Below are 23,281 nucleotides of genomic sequence, written 5' to 3'. Positions count from 1 at the left end.
ATTTCTTATTTTAAATCGAAACATCTTCTATTATATTAAGTTAACAAATTTCCAAAAGCGACACCGACACCGTGACCTCGACACCGTCCTTGGAAAATCTATTTTCACTTATTTTCAAATAAATCCAAATACTTTGAAAATCTGACATGCTTTTTTTTGTAACATATTTTTTTAATTTTAACCCGAAAAAGTGTTATTTTTAGAGCTGTGCAAGTTTTTAAAATTCGAACCGCTCCATAAGAATTAACATGGGCTTGAATCGAATATTCGATCCGAGCCCATACAAAGTTCGAACTTTTGCACAGCAATATAATATAATATAATATAAGATAAAAAAATATATTATTATATATTATAATATAATGTAATTAATATTGTTGTTATAATTATAATAAATTAAAACAGTTAATATTTAACAATTGTCATTTCATCCTTCAATGATAATGATCAAAATTAAGATAAATTTTATACAATATTAATAATATATTTATTGAAAACATAAATTATATATATAATATACATAAACTACAATAAGTACAACTATAACCGAGCGAGGAATACATCGCTAGTTCTAATTAATCTAAGTAAGCTGTAATTATTTTTATCTGACAATTATTGAAGCTATAATTATTTTCTAATTTGTCTTCTCTCTAAATATATGAATCAGTGAAAAAGTCACTGGTCTCAAATCAGTCGCTAAATTCTAGCTATTTGAATCAGTGGTTTTCAGTGACAGTTAGTGACATTTTCACTGGAGAATCAATTACTTTGACTTAAAATCAGTGAAATGTTACTGATTCAAAAAATTAGAATTAAGCGACTGATTTGAGACCAATGACTTTTTCACTGATTCATATATTTAGAGAGTTGTTACCGTCATTATAATAAACAATTTATTGGAGTTATAATAATAAAAAATTATTTAACCCTAGAATGGAAAACTGCACTGAGAAAAAAGGTTTGAGCTGACAACCAAATATTTCATTCAATATATGTGCAACTAAAATTTTTTGGTTGACACAACTAAACTTTAGTTGACAACAACCAAAGTTTGTTTCAGACGACTAAATAAGAAAATGAAAAAGAATTTGGTAGTCTCAACCAAACTTTGGTTAATGTCAACTAAAGTTTAGTTGTGTCAACCAAAAAATTTTAGTTGCACATATATTAAATGAAATATTTGGTTGTCAGCTCAAACCTTTTTTCTCAGTGTGGGGTGGTTAGGCATCCCACGCTAAGTTGCTATGGTAACAGTTGTCATGGAAATGGTTGCTATGGAAACGGTTACCATGGCAACCATACGAAAAGTACAACTGACGGACGGACAGACGCCAGTTTTCCATTAGAGTGTAAAAAAATTATATTTCCATTCTAAGGTTAATAATAAAATTTATTAATTGAATATTAATATTAATAATAATTGAAGTTATTAATTATTGTTATTACTTTTTGATAGTACATTTAAACAATATAAACTAAAGTTGTCCACTTTTCTCTATAATTCAGATTTAGAGTGATTATTTTATTTAATTAAAACTAATTTAATTATTGATAAAGTAATTAATTAATTAAATTAATTGCAATTTATTTTATTCTTTGCGAATTGCCATTAAAGAAAATTGCACAAGTAACCTCGATATGACTTCTCGTTACCTTATTTAAATCCACTCACTGTGTGAGATCATATCTATACGATGTCTCTCAACTACAGAATCACGTTCTGATTGTTCATTTATTCGATATGTATTTAAACTCTATTCAAATCTTTGAAAAAAATTAATAATAATAATCGATCATTTTGAGATAAATTTGAAGATGAAAATATATTCAGGCAAATTTGAGTTTTATTACAAGAATAATAATATATATGTGTTTCGTTAAGTGAGTTATGAAAAATTTGAAAGGTTCATAAAATGTGATAAGAATAATGAAAAAAAAGAGAGAGAGAAATGATAATGTAAGATGAATTTACATGAATATTATTGTTAATATCTTTTATTCATGATTGCATTATTGAACAGAGTAAATGTACGAAAATTATTTCAAATTTTGTTATGGTTCTTTTTTTTATAAGATATAGTGAAATGCCAATTGGGCGTTAAATATATTAAGTCTTTAAAGCCGTGAAAGGTCAAAGAAGAGAAATTACAGACATTTTTTTCTCCCACTTAGTGATAAAATTGTCTGTGAAATATTGTTGTAAAAATTATGAATAATTTTATGGTTGTAAACTTTTGTGTTTGTTTATCCGAGGAGATTTATTTGCATAGAATTTTTATATACATTAATTCTTTTTTTTATCACACTTTTGAGATAATTTACATTTTTTTTTTTTTTTGAAAATTAATCTTATTATTTATTTATATTTTACATTAGTCATTAACTTTTTTTAAAATATAATTAATTAGTAAAAAGTCATTAGTAAAATTTTTAACTACTTTGATTTTTTTATTGACCTTTTGCTATGAATTAAAGTTCTAACTAACGAATTTGTAAAAGTCCAAATTTTTTTTTTTTAATTAAATCAAATTAAGTTAAGTTTTTAGTAATTAAAATTTAAAAAGTATTTTATCATTATAAATATTACTTTTTTTTTCTTACATAATTATTTATCTAATTCATTGTATATAAAATTAAAAGTTCTATTGATTTTTTTTTTTATTTTGATTACGAATGGAGAAGAATTTAATCAAATTTCCACATTTAGAGGGAGAAGGGGGGGGGGGTTTATAGTAACGGATGAGAATGAAAGTTGTTGTTCTGAACGTAACGTTTCCAATTTGATGTTTCAACACATAGGAAAGCAGATATTCCTTGGAATGTGAGGAATTTAAATATATTACACATAATAAATTCGGTCATAAGTATACCTAACAGTAGTTTTTTTTTCTATAATTAGTGTAATAAATAAAAAAATATATATATAAGTTAAAGAATTTCACTGAATTTCGTCTTAATAAATTCCGTTTAAAATATGATTTTTAAAAATGGTCTTTCACCTACTCTTAATATAAATATGAGTTTAAAATAAATTATAATATTATAAGAAATTATGTTTAATAAATAAATTTAATAAACTGTTCAATTAAAGAAAAATAAAGAAATTTTATTTTGAAAGGCAAAGTGTTTTTCAATTTCAATAAATGTTCAATATTTCTATAATTTCTTTATATTTTAATGGAATTTCTTATGAAGTAGATATAGACACTTCATTATTTAAACAATTATTAAATTTAGCGCCATTACCTATATAGTTTTCTGTTACATGGTTGGCAATCTAGTCAATTCACAAAATTCCTAATCTAAAACTTCTGCATTTAATTTATAAATTAAATTTATAGAAATATAGTTTTTTTTAGTATTATACATTATTATTGCAAGAACTGACATACATTAAAATAATTTTATAACATAATCTTTAAAACTTATATAAAATTTTCAAAATGAATTTCTTCAGAAGCAAAAAATAACTAATAATTAAAAATTTCTTCTTTTTTTTGTAGATTAATAAAATAATTTAAAAAAAAAAAGAATTTAATGAGAACCAGTAGCGTGCGAGAGTTATGTATTTAAAAGATTGAAATGAAATATTGTTTAATAACCTTGAGATGCTTAAAGTATAATTTCTCGAGGATTCCCAACTGAAGCTATAATGGTTAGGAAGAAGCGCATCTTCGAGCTCTTCTGTAAGAGTCACGAGACAGGGCTAGCCTACTTTCTCTACAAAGAGAATTTTTAAACGATACGTGAGGAAGGGTTCCTCTCTTTACTCGCGCGTAGCTTCTTTTCCCTCCTTGTCATCATTCTTTCTCTTTTCCCAACATCAATTCGTTTCATATTTTCTCTCTCTCTCTTTTTTTTCTCGAACTCCTCTCACCGATTCACCTGGCAGCGACAACAGCCTCTCAGGTAATGCCCCCTGCTCTGAGTCTATATAAGCCGAGACACTGCACGAGGCTCAACATTTTTTGAATCAAGTTCCACGTGACGTTAGTTTGACGCACGTGTTCTTTTTTTTTTTTTTAAACCCGGGGTGTCCGGTGAGGAAGTGTTTACCGCAAAATGGTGTACGCGACGTAAAATTTCAATTATTTATTAAATTTGTTATATCGATTTCATTTTGTATAAATAAATACGTGATCGTATGGTGCGTGATTTGAATATTTATTGATAATACATATTGTGTGTTGGATTTTTTATAGTGTAGTGTGTGAAGACATTTATGTAAAAAAAAATATCATGGATAAATTTCAGGTAAGATTTCTCTATTTGTTCATAGACATTTTTTTGGTCCAAAAATGAATTTTTTTCTTCAAGTTTATTTAAATATTGTTAGGAGTTGATTAGTTACGAAAAATGTGATTTTTAATGTTAGTAATTGAGGAAAATAGGATTTTTTTAAAAGGAAGTTTGTTGATTATTATTTTGGAAATAATTAATGGTAATAATTAATGAAAATTACAGTAACATGAAATTATTGGTGTGCAGTAAAATTAACAATTCAATAAAAAGAATTTTTTATTGAAAGAAAATATTTTACAATCGAATTATTGATGAAATTATTCAAATAAAATAATTATTAAATTAAATAATTAATTGATAGATAATTTTATTAATAAGTTTAATGAAGGATCAATATAAAGCAAATTATATAAATTATAAATTTAACAATAAATCATCATTAATAATTATAAAGTAATTGAATATTTATCAGGAATTAAAAAATAATTTGTAATTGTCACTCAGCTTGCACTGATGTTCGATACACTTTTCTCACCGTGTAGAAATTAGAAAAAAAATTAAATAAATGAAAATTTTAATTATTGACTAATAGGTAAAATGAGAAATTGATAAGTTAAATAATTAATTAATAAATAAATAAAATACTGTAATTTCATAATAATTTAACCTCAATTAATAATAAATGTAAAATTAATAAATTATTTAATTACATACACATTGAAAATAAATTGATTTAAATAATCAATTACTTGACTGTTATCAAATAAATATTTACTTGAACGAAATAATTTTTATTTGAATTAAATAAATTGTATTGGAACAAATAATTTATATCTTTGAATCAAATACAATTTAATTGACTCAAATAATAATAACTCATAATAATTATTCAATACAAATAAATATTTATTTGATAATATTCAAGTATAACCGATTATTTGATTGAAACAAATTTTTTTTTCTTTACTAAACAAATTGAATATTATTATTTCTACTGAGTTTGCAAAGAAATTGCAATTCATATTTCTCTATTATCACGGAAAGACGAAAAAAAAATTCTATTTCTTATATTTAATTTTTGATAATATACCGCAAAGGCAAGTTTGAAAGAAAAAAATACGAAAATATTACCATTGACCGAAATAGCTTTACACACATAAGGTTGAATTTTCTGACGGGAGGTCACGTACACCCAGTCATTGGGAAGCACGACACGACCCTTGTTGCACATTCATTATCGATAATCACAGCGCGACGATTCTCAACCAGAGATTAAGTAATTGCCGGTTTTCTTATCGGTTCAACATTAGCCGCTAATCCATGGTTCGCTGGCTCTACTAGAATATGCAATTCTTGCATGGCTAATTCCTTCATCATCGATGTGTTGATTCTTCACGGGGATCATTCTTTTATTGCATCACTTTCTCTCCTATATATAGTATATATAAAATCGCATTTTTTATAAATAGTTTTTTTCCACTTTTTTTTTGCGCCTCAAAAACATTTATAGTGCCCCTTAGCAAACTTTACTTAAATAAATTACCTCTTTTATAAAAGCATTCATGCAGTAATCAATATTATTTAAGCCTCTAAGTTTGAAAAAAGAAATGTTAACTTGTTACTTAATAAACTTCTCGATGAATAATGAGTTGCATATATATGTATAAATCTTTTTTGCACTAAATAATTAATTTTTTATTTCGGCCAAAGTAATTTAAAAAAATTTGAAACTCGGTAAATTTTAACTATATATAATAGTAATTGTCCCTCAAAATTATGTTTACAGATTTTTAGCTATATAATAATTTTCAAGTACCGGCTGTACTGGTTAGTTAAAAAAAATCTTGTACTTTAAAAACGGACATGAGATATCTCGGTTTGGGGCAACCTATATGTCCCCTACAGTGTTTTCGATGCACCAAATCAGGATAATAGTTGCCCTCAACCCATAGTACAATATTTCTACCATAGATTGCTCATCTGATGCACCAAAATTTTTTCCGCCTATATGAAGACTTAAAATTTTTAATATCAGTTACAAATATATTTCAGAACGAAATTTCAACAGAATTTTAGAACAGTTACATAACATTGTTCCGATACAGTTCTAGATTTGTGATGGAACATTATCAAAAAATTTGTGGCTATATAATGTTATAGAAATATTATTTAACTCTGTTGCAGATTATTTCCGATTTATAGACGTACAAATGTCATCCAGAACTAATCTGCAATTGAATTTTAAAACAGCTACATAACATTGTTTGGACACAGTTCTAGAACTACATTGGAACGTCAGTAACAGATTGTGACTATTGTGTTACATAAATGTTACAGAACTATGACTTATGCATAGTATTAGAACGGTTCTTTAACTTCTTTGTAACAGTGTTCTAGAATTCTGTAACAAAGATGTTACACTAAGAAAAATATGCTATTGAATCAACAGCATTTCTGCCAAAGGTTTAAAAATTATTGATTCAAAAGCATATGCTATAAAATTTGTAAATTATTTTATAGATTCTATAGCATTTGCTTTGGAATCAATAATTTTTATACACTAAGAAAAATATGCTATTGAATCAATTTATTTCTGCCAAAGGCATAAAAATTATTGATTCAAAAGCATATATGCTATAGGATCTTTACAAATTCTATAGCATATGCTTTAGAATAAATAATTTTTATGCCTTTAGCAGAAATGCTGTTGATTCAATAGCATATTTTTCTCAGTATACCTTTTGCAAAAATTCTATTGATTCAATAGCATATTTTTCTCAGTGTTTATAACAGATTTATAACTTCTAACAAATGTTCTATAAAACTGTGATCTCACTGTCATAGAACATTTATAAAACGTGTTTGCTGTGGAGGAATAATAATTGAAATTATATAGGCTAAAAGAGAGGAATTATTAAATGTCCATTAACAAAAAAAAAAAAAAATAAATAAAATGAGAGCCCGCACGATCATGAACTGGAAAGTGAAATATAAACGGAAATATATAAGCGGCACGCGGAAGGAAATGAAATTAATAATGGGGGTTTCTTAGGAGGTGAAATGAGTGATTCGATAAGAAGCGACCCGCGCCCTCGTAGCGGTGTATTATATGCACATGTCGTTAGCACATGATTAGGATATGACTATGCATGAGAAAGGCGTTTGACCTAGTCAACATATCCTACTAAAGCTACCAAATCGGTCTACACCTACCAACCTACCTTTGCTCTCTCGGCTATATGACTAACTATAATCGCAACTACAGTCAACATTCGCAAACGTAATATCAACCTGACACGCGAATCTGCCCTCAACTTTTCCTACAAGACTATACATATACCTCTATTTCTTTCTCTCTCAATCTTTTTTTCTTTCTCTCTATTTCTTTTTCTCTCTTTTTGTATATAAGAAAAAATTGTTCTTTTCGAGGAACGAGTGCACTATATTATTTAGGACCTTCACAACCTTCAACGAGCAATCATTTTTCTTTTCGGTTTCGAGCAAACTCTGACGACCACGATTTGTTCTCTTTGTTACCCAATGATTCACTCGAGTGAATGGAGAAAAAAATGTTTGACTTTTGACAATAAAACATTTAGTTGATATTTGGTGCAAAATCAAATTATTATTATTTTTTTTTTTTTAATGGATCAACAAAATTTTTGTTGTCCTACACTGAGAAAAAAATTTAGTGTTTGCAACAAAATTGTTTGGTTAGACAATTTTGGTTCTTGTAACCAAATTTTGGTTGGCTGAAACAAAGTCGCAGAGTTATCTCAACCAAACATTTGGTTAGGCCAACAAAATTATTTGGTTGAACATTTTTAAATTCCAACCAAAATTTGGTTACGACAACAAAATAATTTGGTTAACACAACAAAATAGTTTGGTCTAAAAAACCAAATGATCCTTTGTTGTCCTAACCAAAATTTGGTTGCGACAACCAAATAATTTGATTTGCTCTCAGCTTATAGCTTAGGAGAACTGTTAGTTTAAATCTCTCACAAGGATGGGTAGTCCAGTGGTCAGAGCTCCCGACTTTCAGTTTTAAAACAGAGGTTCGATCCCAGGCGGAGATGAGATTTTTCAAAGTCCTCAAATATTTTAATTGGATAAATATAAATTCAATGTCAAATTGATAATAAATAAATAATTAAATAAATAAAAGAGATAAAAAGAAAAGTAATAAGGTAGAATAGAATTTTTAATTTTAGAAAAAAAACTGTTTGATCAACCAAACATTTTTGTTATGCCAACAAAAAACATTCAACCAAATTTTTTGGTTGACTCAAACAAATAGTTTAGTTGCTTAAATACCAACAAAAATTTTTTTTTGGCTTAATCAAATTTTGGTTGCTCTGACTAAACATTTTTCTCAGTGTAATTAAGATTTAAAAAAATGTTAATTATATGTGATTCTCCACGAGAAAAGGGACCTTATGGTACAGAAATTTTAGGTTATGTTTAGTGATAGTTTTATCTTGATAAAAAGTTTCTAAATAATTGGGTAAAATCAAAAATAGTTTTTATTGAATTTATCAAATTTAATGAAGACTTAAACATAATTGTTTTGTATCAAGAGTGGATAAATTTTTATATATAGTTGAAACAATTGATTGTAAATCTGTTGGAAATTTATTTATAAATGCGACTAAAAATCTTTAATACAAAAATTCTTTCTTAAAATGAATAAATATTGATCACAGCAAAACTAATTAAATCTAACAAATAAATTGTAGAATGCTGAAAATCTGAATTAAAATTATTTTTATAAATCAGACTTGGAAAAATTTTAAGAACAGTAAAAGAAACTAATTAAATTTAATTTTTAAAAAAAATTTTCTTTATTAAATAATTAATCAAATTAATTAATTTATTATTTACTTGAACCAAATAATTTTTATTTGAATTAAATAAAATTTTGAACCAATAATTTCTGTATTTGAAATAAGCAAATAAGTAACGTTTAATTGATTCAAATAATAATTTTTTTATACAAATAAATATTTATTTGATAATAGACAAGTAATCGAGTATTTGAATTAAAGAAAATTTTTTTTTTTTTAGTGTAAATTTATTAGAAATTCGATTATTGAAAAAATTTTCAAATATATACAGATGTTTTTCTTTTATTTTTTAGAGTTTTTTTTACGCATCTTTTGATCTATTGGTGATTGTTCAATTGTCCCTTTATGCATATAAATTTATTAATATTTCCATAATCAAAAATTTTAAAAACATGCCTTTTTGAATATAAGTAATATAAGTTTTGACATTATTCATAAATAGTTACAGGGCTCAAAATAATTGCACTGGTACTTTAATTCTATATAGCGATTTTTGTAATCCTTTTCTTTTTATTTTAGATAAAATTTGATTTTTAAATAAAACTTGAAACATATTTTTAGATTAAACTTTTTCAAGTAATTAAATAACTTTCTTAAAATGTAATTTATTATTATTATTATTATTATTTTTTTTTTTTTTGAAAATTCAACAATTTAAAAAAATTCAAACATTTATATTTTTACATTCCGGAAATGATGTAAGGAAGTTTTGAGAAATGAAAGCGGTGATTTGTATAGAACATTGTAATTTATGCGGGTTGTTTAGTTCATATCACACATGTGTCAGTGTGAGAAAGGATAAGAAATTTCTATTAATGAGATCATGCATTTGAGAAAAGTACCATATTTTGCTATACAATATTTGTATGATATGCTATTGTTTAAATTAACAGTTGATAAGGTATATACTTTGAAAAATATGTCGGTTATATGAAAATGGGAATAAATAGTTTATCGATTATAATATTTTAATTCCAAGTATTATTTAAATCCGAGACATTAAATAATAATTGCATTTCAAAGAAGTATGGCAGTGCCCTTTCGTAATATAAAAATTTTTTTTCAAACTGCTTTAATATAATGAAAATATTTCATTTTTTTTTTTTTATTATTAATTTTTTTAGTTTTCAATTTATTTAGAGAAATTTTTAATAGTTTTTAAATGTTTAATGTAAGAATTTAAAAATCAATATTAAAATCTACTAAAAGGTGTACATGGAATAAAATAAAAAATGTAATAGATTTAAAAATTTAAAAGTTTTTATAGAATTAAAAAAAAAAATGAAATTAAAAGGAGTAGAATTTTTTTCGTTTTTATAATTCGATTGAAATTCATGTGTCGTCGACCATTAGGATAAGTTATTCTCTTCACATGAGAAATGAACGTTAATTGTGTTGTAATTTTATTCTGATGTCTAGATTAATTCTTGATAGTGGCAAACCGTGTCACTCACATTTTATGTATGTCTAACGACTTTACTTCCTTTGGGGATTAAACCATAATGCAATTCGTTGTTCTAGTTCACAACTATATAGATGGGTAACAATGATATGTATTGATACTTGACATTTTATATATTATCTCAAATCTCTTATTCATGTTAAAGACTGATTTATTGCTCATGTGTATACTCGTATATAATATTTTTTTTTACCTTAATATTTGCACATCGAAGTTTATTTTTTAAATGTTATATTGAATTTATCCGAAGAATAATAATTGTGATTTTAATTTAATAGTAATTAATATTTTTCACCACGTTCATTAATAATAATATTTATTGATAGTAAATGTGAGTGTATTAAATAGAATTTTTCATATTTTTTCTCATTCTTTATAGATAGAAAGCGAATATAAAATATTAAGACAACAAAATAGAAAATAACATTCAGAAGCAATTAATCTCTATATTTTTATTTCATTCCTTATTCATTAGGACTGAAGAAAAATATTTTAGCTACAAGTAAGATTACACAAGGCTTTTTTGTTTCGTTTTTCTGAATATACAGAGTAATTTTGTTTCTTCTGAAACAGTTGAAAGCTTGATGAAATAATCACAAGAATTCATTATATAAAGTTGATTTTTGCGACAAATGGCAATCTACATTTTTTCCAAACTTTAATATTTCCATTGAATGTTATTTTTAATTATTTTAATAGGAAATATGCTCGATCGTTAAAAAAAAAGTAAAAAATAATTTCAATTTTTCAATAAGAAATCGAGGGATAAATAAATATATCTATTAATGTAACTATTAATGATAGCATAAACAAAAAATAATTATTATATTTCTTTATTCTTATCACTTTTAATAATAAAGAAAAAGATTTATTTTTCATTCGTATACCTACATGAAAATCTAGTATTTCCTTAATAGTAAAAATACATTTATATCTTTAGTAAAAAGTGCAATTATCTTCTTTTATTAATAAACGAATGATTTTCAATGAAAATTGCACACTTTTTCTAATACATATTTTCTAATTTTTTTTTTAACTTTTTTTTCGAATAAAGACTCCACAATAATGTGTCACAGTATGATCATTATGAGCTGTAAATGAAATAATTAATTATTTATAGACCATTCGTACGAAACATAATTTTTTTTTTTTAGTAAATATTGTACATTTATTTCAAAAATTCAATGTTATTAGAAAATAAAAATTTTAGAAATCGAAATTTATTAGCAAAACTTTTTTTAGAAATCAAAACTTGTTTGAAAATTTTTTAGAAAACTGACATCATTAGAAAAGGCCTTCTTAGAAAATAAGGATTAGAAAAATTATTTTAGCAAAAAGTTAACACCTATCAATTTATGGTATGAATAGTATTTTTCCTGTATATTTAATTATTAAATATTAACAATATCCTTTAATTATTAAAAGAAAACATTTTTGAAAAAAAAACAAAAATAAATAGTTATTAATTATTTATTAATATTATTAGTAATTAATTAATTTAGTATTATTATTTATTAATTTTAATTAAAAAAAAAACTTTGAAATATTTTTAAATTTAAAAGATTTCATTTACGATAAAACTAATTATTTTAACCATTAAAGGACTTGATTTAAAAGGAAAATAGTTTTCAGTTTAATAGATCATTTTTCCACAGTGTATATTAGAGATTATACCTTGACTGTTCTTGAAGGTTTTGTATATATACAAGTGAATTTTCATTGAATCCCTGCGGCGATATTGTAATTTTATGATGAACATAAAATTTCTACCCAACTCTTATATTTCGATCACTATATATTGTCGAAGCAATAATCACAAGAAGAATAATTATAACAATATATGTACAGAAACAGGATGCACTAAAAAAAGGGGGATTACTGTAAATAAAAGTATGGTCGATTTTTATTGTTGTTTGCACGTTTTTACTGTTGTTCTTACTTCACGAGCAATGTACATATATATTGCTTAATCAGTAACATTGAGAATGGAGAAGTTTTGCTTGAGTTGTAATAAAAATACACTAGTCTGGTGTTAAGCAACGTGTCTTTTTAGCTATATACTTGCTTGCCAATTTCATCACACGTCACTATTATATATATATATATATGTATTACTGGAGATGCAATTACTGTATATATATATATATTCGTGATCATCTGAACTAGTTTCGTGCTCAGATGTTTCATTAAATTAATGTAATGTATAAAATTTTCTCCGTTTATGTACTATTCTGTCATTTTTTATAAAATATAATTTCTCGCTTAAAGATTTTTAAATTTTTGTCGCAAAAATCAATAGTATATATAATGCGTTAAAACACCTAAAACATCAGTTTGATTAATGAGATTATCCTTGACGTTCCTAATGATCTGAAGCCGAGCAATTACGCCCTAATGTGCCATTAGTTCGTAATGTTTCAGCCGGATGATTGATTTATTTGAATTTGGTGTCTCGACAAAATTATTCGATCAGGACCAAACAAGATTGTAAACATAGGTATAAGGAGTTATTTAGAAAAAAAAGTCATTTAAAAAATTTAAAATAAATAATGATTTAAAAAATCATTTTTCAAAATTATTATCAATTAAAACTAAGTATTAGGTATTTTGAATGAAAAATTTATTTAAATCAAATAAAAATTATTTGGTTCGAGTAAATATTTATTTGATAATAGTTTCAAAATTTAACTCCAAATCATTTAATTCACAAATAAAAAAAAAGAATTCAAAAGTGAATAATGAAAAGTGATCGTAAAAGTTCAAAGATTAATTTAATTTGACATGCGTCAAAAGTGGAAAACCTCCTTAACTGATCGATCACCTGTTTTCTTTCTCGACCTCAATCAATTGACGATAATCCTTTTGATTGTTAGATATAATTTATGCGGGTCAAAAGAAAAAAAAAAATGAAAATTATAAAATTTGCTGAAAGCAGCCAACAACTGTTCTTTATTTCTTTTTTTTTCTTTTGCAAACGTAAAATATCTTAAATATTCAATAATGACTCTACAATGATCATATTATATTGAATCAATTTAAAAATATAGCTTTACGACCCTGATTATAAAGATGAGATATCAATTTTTATTTTGTAATCTTTTTTTTTTATTCTCTTACGGCGTTCACGATTATCACAAACCATTTCCCTTTCTATGTAGCGTAAAGTTTCTCATCCATCAGAATCGTCATAAATGTTGTATTATAAATCATTTACAGATTGATTCATATTGAAAAGTGAAAGTGTCACGTAATCCTGATGGAGCTGAATCATTAGGAGAAATTAATAAGAAATCAAAGTTCATAGGTGTTGAACTTACATTTGAATTATGATGCAAATTAATTTGTTGTTTTAAATTATTATTACTGAACGTTAATTAAAGTGAAGAAGCTCTTTAATAAAAATTAAACATTTCACGTTAGGCTAATTTTCTAAATAAAATAAAAAAAAAAGAAAAGTAGAGAAAGTTATTTATATAGGTGTATTTTTTCTCGCTAAAGTGTTAAATTCACTGTTTATCTTCTTAAATAGACTGTAGAAAAAAATGTTTAAAAGGGCAATTTAGATGATCCTACAATTATAAACCATTTTTGTTTCAATTATACATTTCTACATTTTAACTCTTTATATGCAGGATATACTTAAAAAAAAATTTATATATTATGATCATAATGCCATGTATGTTTTGAAAAAGTGTTACGATTTCACTCACAATGTATATCTAATGTTTATTATTAATTAATAATGAAAACCTTAATAGCTTTTGAAACTTTATTTCCTTTTTAATTAAATTAAAATTCTCTTTAATGATTCTTTTCACATTTTCTCACTGGATGTCATAATAAATGATAAACTTTGACTCTGTTCAATTGTTAGAAATCGATTTCAATTAATTATAACTCAAAAAGCATAGGTAGAAATAGTAGTAGTTTTATAAAATATAAAAATTAATAAATGAGAACAGTTATAATATGATTTATTTATAGTGGAATGAATTAATCATATAATAATTATATCAACCAAATAAAATCAATAGTTAATAAATTGAAAAGTACAGAATAAAATATCATACAATAGAGTGTTTTGAATTAAAATATTTTAATTTTCTATTATTTTAAAAAATACAAAATCCAGTTTTATTTAATTTTCACAGTATGCAAAATAGTTCTATTCAAAAATTCTTTTCATTCAATTTATGAACTTTTCTTGTATTTATTTATTTAATTAATAATAATAATAATAACAATTGTAACAAAAATCTGAATTTTTATCAAAGGGAATTTATTTTCAATGTAATCAAACGTTAAAATAAAACGAATCGAATATAGGAAAAATGTAATTCTTTATTAGCAAAAAAAAAAAAAAAAGCGGTGTTTTGTAAAAAATGAAGGGTAGAGAAATTTTAGTTGTTAAAAATCAGTTGTTCAAAATTAGATATATTTTAAAGATTAAAAAATTGTTTTTCTCAATTTTTTCTTATGACCTTCTGGTATAGAGAGTTTTGAATATGGTCCGTTAATAAAAAATTCACTTTTTGGCAGTTTGTCGAGAGCAATTCTCTCGTGAAGTTATTTCCTCGTGGACAACTGCGAGTCTGGAGAAAGTAGAGTTTATTATGTTAGCCTTGCATCTCTCGGCCATCGTGCCACTTAACAGAAGTCTAACGTTTCTGCTGGTGTTGACAGGTCGCGTAGTTTTGCAAGCTTGATTTGCAGAGTCGCTTTTCTTGTCGCCTTCTCTTCTCTTGATGTCTCGTGTTTCCGTATGTTCCATCGCGCGTCGAGAATATATATATATATATATTCCCTAACTCGGAATATATTTCTGAACTCACCAGAAACAAGGCAATTTTGCCGAAACACATCTCTTACACCATCTCACATGCAACTTTTGACTCTCACAAAATAATGCAATACTTTTCGCCATATAGTAAGTAGATATAATAATGCCACTGTGTTTGCGTAATTTTTATAATAAGAAAAAGACGAGCACGCAAGCGATGACTCGCTCTCTTTTATAATTCATCGACTCGAAAATCTCACTTTTATTTTTATACAGAACACTCTCGGAACGAGCCTTAATGAGCTAATTAGATTTGACGATGGTAGTAGAGTTAATCGCAGCTTCATTGTGTAGTAATTCATCACAAAGTTTCATTGTGTTAAAAAAAAAAAACAGATTCATCATCTTCTTTTTAAATCCACACAAATGAAACTTGTGATTCATTGTAACAAAACAAGGCGTTATAAAAATATAAATCCCAGGATTCTACGAAAGATTGCATTTTTAGAAAATATTTCTCAAAACACTTCTGGACCTTAAAAATCCATTGTAAAGAACAAAAGTAGATTATATTTAAAAATATAGACAAAGGAATAGTACAGATTAAATCGAAACTTTCGACTTTAAAGTAAGACGTCCATGTTTCACTTCCCGATGGATTTTAATTTTTGAACTTTAAAATTTCGCGAAAAACTATTCAGGTTTATAGGATTATTTGCACATTTAAAGAAACTGTCATAAAATAGCTTATGACTCTTGTTACAATAAAATATTCCATTATTGTTATTTTACAATAAAGATCTCCTACTAGAGAATAAAAAGCAAGCGATAAAACTGTTTTTTTTTCCCTCGCTAAACTATGGTTCAGGTAGCACCATTATTTTATGATTGACTGCTAACGTAAAGACCACTTTATATACTCCATGAGTAAAATGTACTGGCAGACGAGTGGAACCGTTGAAAATTAAGGAGTTGGAAAATATTGAAATGAAAAGAATATTAAAAAGAAACAAGCTAGAAAAGTTTTAAAAGGAGAATATATAAAGTATTAAAAACGAAAGATGTATTAAAAAAAAGAGGAAAGTAGTAAAACTAGTTGAAAAAAAATACTAGAAAGAAGAATTTAAATTGATTAAACTATGGAAATTTACTCTTTTTACTAAAATTAAAGGATATTTTAATAATACACTTTCTAGTATTCAGTTATTGTAAAATCAATTAGTAATTAAAATCCACAAAATAGTAATCAACAAACACAAATTTATTCATTCACGCGCTTAATCAAAAATTTTTTTTATAACTATAGGCAAGATTTAATTAATTTACATGATTATTTATTTTCCAACAATTTATTTGTTTACAGATGATATCGACCCTACTCTGTATCCTATTAATTGGACACCAGGTTCAAGCGGTTATAAATAAACCAACCTCACAATCCTCAACGACAAATGAGGAGGAAAAGAAGGAGGTCGAGGCAGAAGACAGAATAAGTAATTCCTATGGAGCACCACCAGACGTGGGATTTAATGGACCAGCACCAGTGTACGGACCACCTGAACTAACAGGGGACAATAGACCACCACAAATTTTCTCTCCACCACCACCTGAAAGGCCCCCTCAATCTTACGGACCACCCAGTCAATCTTATGGACCACCCAGTCAAAATTATGGTCCACCACCAAAAATGAATTATGGTCCACCGATACCACAGTACGGACCACCTAAACCACAATATGGACCACCGAAATTAAACTACGGACCACCTAAACCACAATACGGACCACCAAAACAATCCTTTGGACCACCACCTCCCTCTGGACAATTTAAACTACCAAAACCCCAGTACGGACCACCATCGAAATTTAACGGACCTCCATTTGGTTCAAAACCAGGACACGGCAATGGACCTATTCCTGTTTCTCTAGAAGCATACGGACCACCAAATAGAAAACCTGTTATTCCATTTGGTCATCAAGGAAATTTTGGACCAGGACCACAACCTCAATATGGAGCACCTTTTAATAATGATCTCTACGGACCACCACAACCTCCAGCACCAGGTGTTCCAGCTCCTCCCACACCCCCTGACATCAAATACGACGGATGGCAACCAATCGCCGGATTAGTTAGTAGTCCCAATCAACAAATTCATCCACAGGAGAATTATCTCCCCCCAGCTGAGAATGTACCATTGGTGAATTTCCACGATTCTTCAAATACAAACATACCCAGTGACTCTTATGGTGTTCCCCTCAACAATCCAGATGATCATAATTTAAAATCATCGGTTCATCAAACATCAGCCACTGCTGAAAGTCATGGACTCCCACCACCTCTTCTACCCGAATTTGAACCCCTTCACGCTGGTCAAGGTCCAGGTAATGGCGGCAGTAATTTCGATTCTTTGAAACAATTTGGATCACTCGAGGTACCAAATAATCAATACGGAGCACCGAGTGCCAATGATGACCTTAAACTACTAACATCTGATCTACAAGGTCTTACTCTCTCCGGTGGAAGTTCAGCTCACGCCGAGGCACTTTCTCCACCGTCCGATTCTTATGGATTGCCAGCTGAAGGCTCGCACGGAACAATTTCATCCGATGACTTATCGCTGCAACAATTACCAATTGCCCCCTCAGGCAATTATGGACCACCTAATTTCCCACTGGCACCTCCACTACCATCCGATTCTTACGGTGCACCACCATCATCATCATTCACATCAAATGGACCCTATCAATCATCAAAAGGATTTAGAGGTGGAGCATTCTCATCAGGTTTTTCATCATCACAATCATTCGGCTCTTTTGGAGGCGGTTTCAATAGACATTTTTCTAAAAATCGTGGACCACCTAGACCTGTACAATTACAGGGATCATTGATTCCACCAAGAAATAGACATCCTTACAAATTTAGAGAACAAGTACCAAGTGGATTGATCTCAAATCTCAATAAATATCTTCCCCCCGGCCCAAATGGTGATCACATTAAACCACAAAAAACATACGGTCCACCATTAGCATTCGATCAACAACTTCCACGTTTCAATGGACATCAATCATTTGGTTCTGGATCACACTTTTCAGGATCATTCACATCGAGCAAAAATTTCGGTCAAATGGTCGCACCGAATGTAAACTATGGTACTCCATTGTCATTCAATGATTTCAATACACCAGCTCCAGTGCCAACGTACGGTGCACCAAACTTTGGCCCCCCTTCAATGTTTGCATCAACATCAACTGGATTCGGTGGTAATCTCTATAATAGCGTTAGTAATTCATTGTCCAATACTTATGGAACACCAGTCATTAATTCACATCTTACTGGAGGAAAAGGTGATTGCTTCCAACAAGCGAATGGAGCAATTGGCTATAATCTTCCTGATGTTGCTGGATCGAATTCATTGTACGATGCGCCCGTTGATGGTCTAGCAGCTCCATCAGTCAGTCATCTTGATCTTGAACAACATAATCAACAAAGTGGTAATCTAAAAGACAGCTATGGCAATCCTATTGGTGGATTACTTCATGATCAAACTGGAGCAGCTATAAATACAAATCAAATTCACGAATTACCCCAACAATCGAATCAAATTCAACATTCATTCAATTCTGATACATCATTTTTAACAGCGCATGGAATTTCAGCTGAAGCATTAACAGCAGCTCTAACGGAACAAGGTTACGGTGAAGCGAAACATGCAGTGAATTCGAATGAAGTTGAAGCCAGTCAATTCCTTCGGACTAGTGAAGGTCATCATGCCCTTGCTCTGGCACAACAAGGTCTTGTTCCTGAAGGCAATGATGGCTTCCAAATTCAAGGTTCTAAGGGAACATATACACTTCAAATTCAAGCCGCTGATGGTGGATTGGGCACTGAGAATTCCGATGGAAGTATCAGACATGAACAAGTCTTGTCAAATGGTCTACTTCAGGATATTCTTGCAGCTATTGAACAACAACCAAACGCAGGTCAAATTGAACTTCAGGGACCACCATTGGTGCAACCATTGGAGAAAGTTTACGGTGATTTATCACACGCAGCAACAAACAATGTCGCTAGTAATCAGTTTGATTCAAATGTACACAATGAGGAAGAGAATAAGGATCTTGAAGAAATGATAGCTCAAGCTACTTCCAGGCATGTGGAGAAATCATCGAGTGAAAATACCGAAGCACACAAGGATCAAATTGCTCTCTTCTTTAATAATAAAAATTACGAGGATTCAAAGAAACAAGCGAGATCTACCTTGAAAAATGAAAAACAATCTGAAAATGATAATGCAAAAGAAAAAAGTAGTTAATTTGTAAAATTTAGTCTCGTATTGAATTCATCAGTGTTACCAATTTTTTGGCTGGTGACGTTTTTTCTTTCCTATTCTTACAATCAAATGTTTCGATATTTTAGGATTTTTGGTTATAAAAATTCAATGATAATTAGGTACAGTTTTAATGGTGATTAGATTCAATTCTAAAGACAGGTTAGGTTTTAAAAATGGATTAGAATCAATTATTCTAAAGATGATTGAATTATATTTTATTGTTGATCAGATTCTATAAATTTTCACTTGAAAAGCGATTAAGTTTTAAATTTTAAAACAAAGAATTCAAATTCTTATGACATTTAATAACTCTATTATTAGATTTGATTTTAAAAGATAATAATGGTAGTTTCTTAAAATTAAACACATTGAAATTTGATTACATTTCAAAAAAGATCTGACAATTCTAAAGATGATAATGTTTAAAAAGATTTTATATAATGATGATCATCTTTAAACTGATTTAATCATTCTAATGTTCATATGTAGAATATCAGATCATTTTTGAAATATGATTAATTTCTCAGATTTCCAAAAATTAGATTTCTTAGATAATATTTGAAACAACCAAACTTTGGTTGAATCAATCAAAGAAATGCATTGCAAACTTTTGTTTGAATCAACAAAAAGTTTATTTGGTTTAATAAAATTCTTTTTTTGAAAAATTTATTCAAATAAACCAATTGTTTATTTAGATTAAATAAATATTTATTTGAATCAAACAAATTTTGTTTGAAATAACCAAAAAAAAAAAAAAAATTCTGTTAATACAAAAAAAAAATGGTATATTTGGTTCAACTTCAAACAAAACTTTTCTTTGAGTGAAGAATGAAATTCCTAGATCTTTAGATTACCAATTCGTATATATAGATAATCAGAATTGAAAATAGATAAAACTTTCTCTATTCGGGATAAAATCTATAGGCATTAAAATATATTTTTTGTTAGAGTGAATCAGCAATACAAGTGCCATTTTGCTTATCAACTAGACTTTGATTGGATAGCAATTTTCCGTAACAGGATTTTTCTATCGCAAGAGAGACTGATCCTATGAAATGGTGTGAGGTATGGAAAATAGGGAAAACTATATATATATATAAGATTAATCTACATTGGTGGAAAAAAGGGGAGACAACCTCCGACACTACGCGGTGAAAGTAATAGGAATCTTCAGTAAGAGCTATTTCACTCTCACGACGAGCTTGTAAATATTCAGAAACCACACGATCCTCTTAAAATGACTCTCTCGACTATATATCTATATATATATATAAAGAGAGTCTGCCACGATGAAAGTGGATGCTATCACAGCAGACCTCTGGGGTCACTGCCAAACGATGTCGTGATCTTGACACGATTGCTTTTCAAGGTAAAAATGAGATGCATCCAAGTGATGTTTATATTTATATGATTAAAAAATTTCCAGCGTAAAGTTATTTGCATCAAGGTCGTAGTGCTCAAAAGAGATTAACGCACTTTTGTGACCAGTGTAAATGTTTTTTAACTTTTTTATTGTTTGCCAGTATATTATTATTATTATTATTATTATTATTTTATTTCGATTGTACGAATGATGCATATAAATATGTGACGCGCTCTGAGGAAAGGTACCTAAGAAGCAAATCATTTTAAGGTTATGTTTTTCATAATTTTACCTTAATTAAAAGTTTATTTTTTTATTATGTAAAGTAAAATCAGTTTTTAGTGAATATTTTCAATGTTATGAAGATTTAAACACCAATAATTTATATTGAGAGTTGATTCCCTTTGTGTATTTTATTTTTACTTTAAAAATCACAAACATAACCTACAATTTTTTGCTTCTTAGGTACCTTTCTTCGGAGCGCGTCACATATAAGTTTGTGAGTTAAATGATGATGCCCGCGATTTTCAATACTCAAATAGGTCAATAGGTTAAGATGTTTCACTTGAATCACAAGTGTGAATGTATTCTGGGAATGCGTGTTTGTAACATCTTTTATGTATACGAGAGACAATCTCGAAGATCAGGTGCTCATTAGTTGAAAAATCATCAGATATACTTGAAACACAATTTACTAGGTGAAAGTTCAAACGATATTTAATGCACTGAAGAAAATATTTTCTCTTTGTTTATATATATATATATATATATATATATAACAATATTGGTATTTATGTTACGTGTTTTACATTTCAGTCTTTTATAGTATAAACCAAAAGAAGTTTGAAAGTTTACGTCAATATATCAATCAAAGGCAAAAAAATAAATTCTTTTAATTAGCACACAATTTAAACAAGACAAGTTTTTTTCATAACATAAATTCAAATTTGAATTAAATTTTTTATTGGCAAATGAAAATTCGGTTCAAGATTCTGCAAGATTAAATTGATGCCAGAATTATAATTTTTAAAATTTTTTGGATAAACAATATTTTTGTCGAAGGAAAATATTTTCTTTTTTCAGTGCAATTGCACGCAGATGAATTTGAAACAATTTGCATATAGTGGCATTGTTGTGAATATATTTATGTGAATGTTAAAGAAAAAAAAAATGCTCGATCGAATGGAAAATTTATTTTTAGAATTTTTACTACATTTCAGGTAACTAAATATATAAGAAGGTTGAAAGTGCCTGCGAGGGCTGTCGATTTCTAGGGAGTATCAGTAGTTATATTGTAATAGTAGTACTGCCGAGCCATAAGACAATCTCGTTTCGCTACACGACCCTTATTCTATTTTTTTTTATGGATTAATTTATTATTTTATACATAAAATGCCTTGATGGAGATAGGCTATTATATTTGTTGAGTGATCGTCTACATCTCTCCACGAATGTAAAGTACGCGAATGCGCTTGTGCTTTTTTTTTTTATTATGTACTCTGCGTAGCGCGTGTAAATATATGCATATCTTGTAAATAAAAGTACGTTGTTATTCTTCAATACCCTTCATATTCCTCATTTGCTACATTCCTTTTCTTTTATTAAGAAAGTCCTTTAACATTTTACTCGGTGGCATTATCCTTAAATGGATGTAATTAGAGAGAACGATTTTTTTTTATACGATTCAATTGATGGAAGAACAATATTTTATGCTTTTTTTTTGTTGTTGCTATTGGTACAATGACAAAGAGAATAAAAAATGGTTAATTTAAAATAATATATAAAAGTTCAATTATTTATTAAAATAATAATAATAAAATTTTATTGTATAATTTAAATAAATAAATTGTCATGGTAACAGTTGCTATGTTAACTATTACCATGACAACTATACTAGTGTACGGACAGACGGACGGACGCCAAATGGAAATTAATTTCTTTTAAATAGTCATTATCATTTCTCTTACAAATTTTGTACTGTAATTTTTATTAATAACCTACTAAATAATAATTACCGGTTTTTCATTTGTTTATTGATTGTTTAAACAAATTATTTTTGTTATTTACTACATTTTTGTGTACTATATACTATAACAGTTTCTAGTGTTTATAAACACTGAAAAAAAGGTTTGGTATTGACAATCAAACGTTTGGTTGGTATTTAAGCAACTAAAATTTTTTTTGTTGAATCAACAAAATTTTGGTTGTCCCAATCAAATTTTAGTTAGGACAACAAAAATTCTTTTTTTCTAATTTT

The 23,281-nt window shown here is 27.7% G+C and overlaps 1 protein-coding gene across 1 annotated transcript; it reads left to right on the top strand.

Moving 5' to 3' along the window:
• Positions 1-3,956: 3,956 nt before the first annotated feature.
• On the top strand, positions 3,957-22,565 carry LOC127291429 (uncharacterized). Its single transcript, XM_051320559.1, has 2 exons — positions 3,957-4,254; positions 16,695-22,565. The coding sequence occupies exons 1-2, from the start codon at positions 4,240-4,242 to the stop codon at positions 19,641-19,643; spliced, it is 2,964 nt and encodes a 987-aa protein (XP_051176516.1). The 5' UTR covers positions 3,957-4,239; the 3' UTR covers positions 19,644-22,565.
• Positions 22,566-23,281: the final 716 nt, after the last annotated feature.

This window comes from Leptopilina boulardi, unplaced genomic scaffold (genome assembly GCF_019393585.1).
Source record: "Leptopilina boulardi isolate dan_hultmark-lab unplaced genomic scaffold, ZJU_Lbou_2.1 LbouV2_137, whole genome shotgun sequence".
Classification (NCBI taxonomy): domain Eukaryota; kingdom Metazoa; phylum Arthropoda; class Insecta; order Hymenoptera; family Figitidae; genus Leptopilina; species Leptopilina boulardi.
The sequence above is the reverse complement of the archived record's forward strand: the minus strand, read 5'-3'. Positions and strand labels throughout refer to the sequence as shown.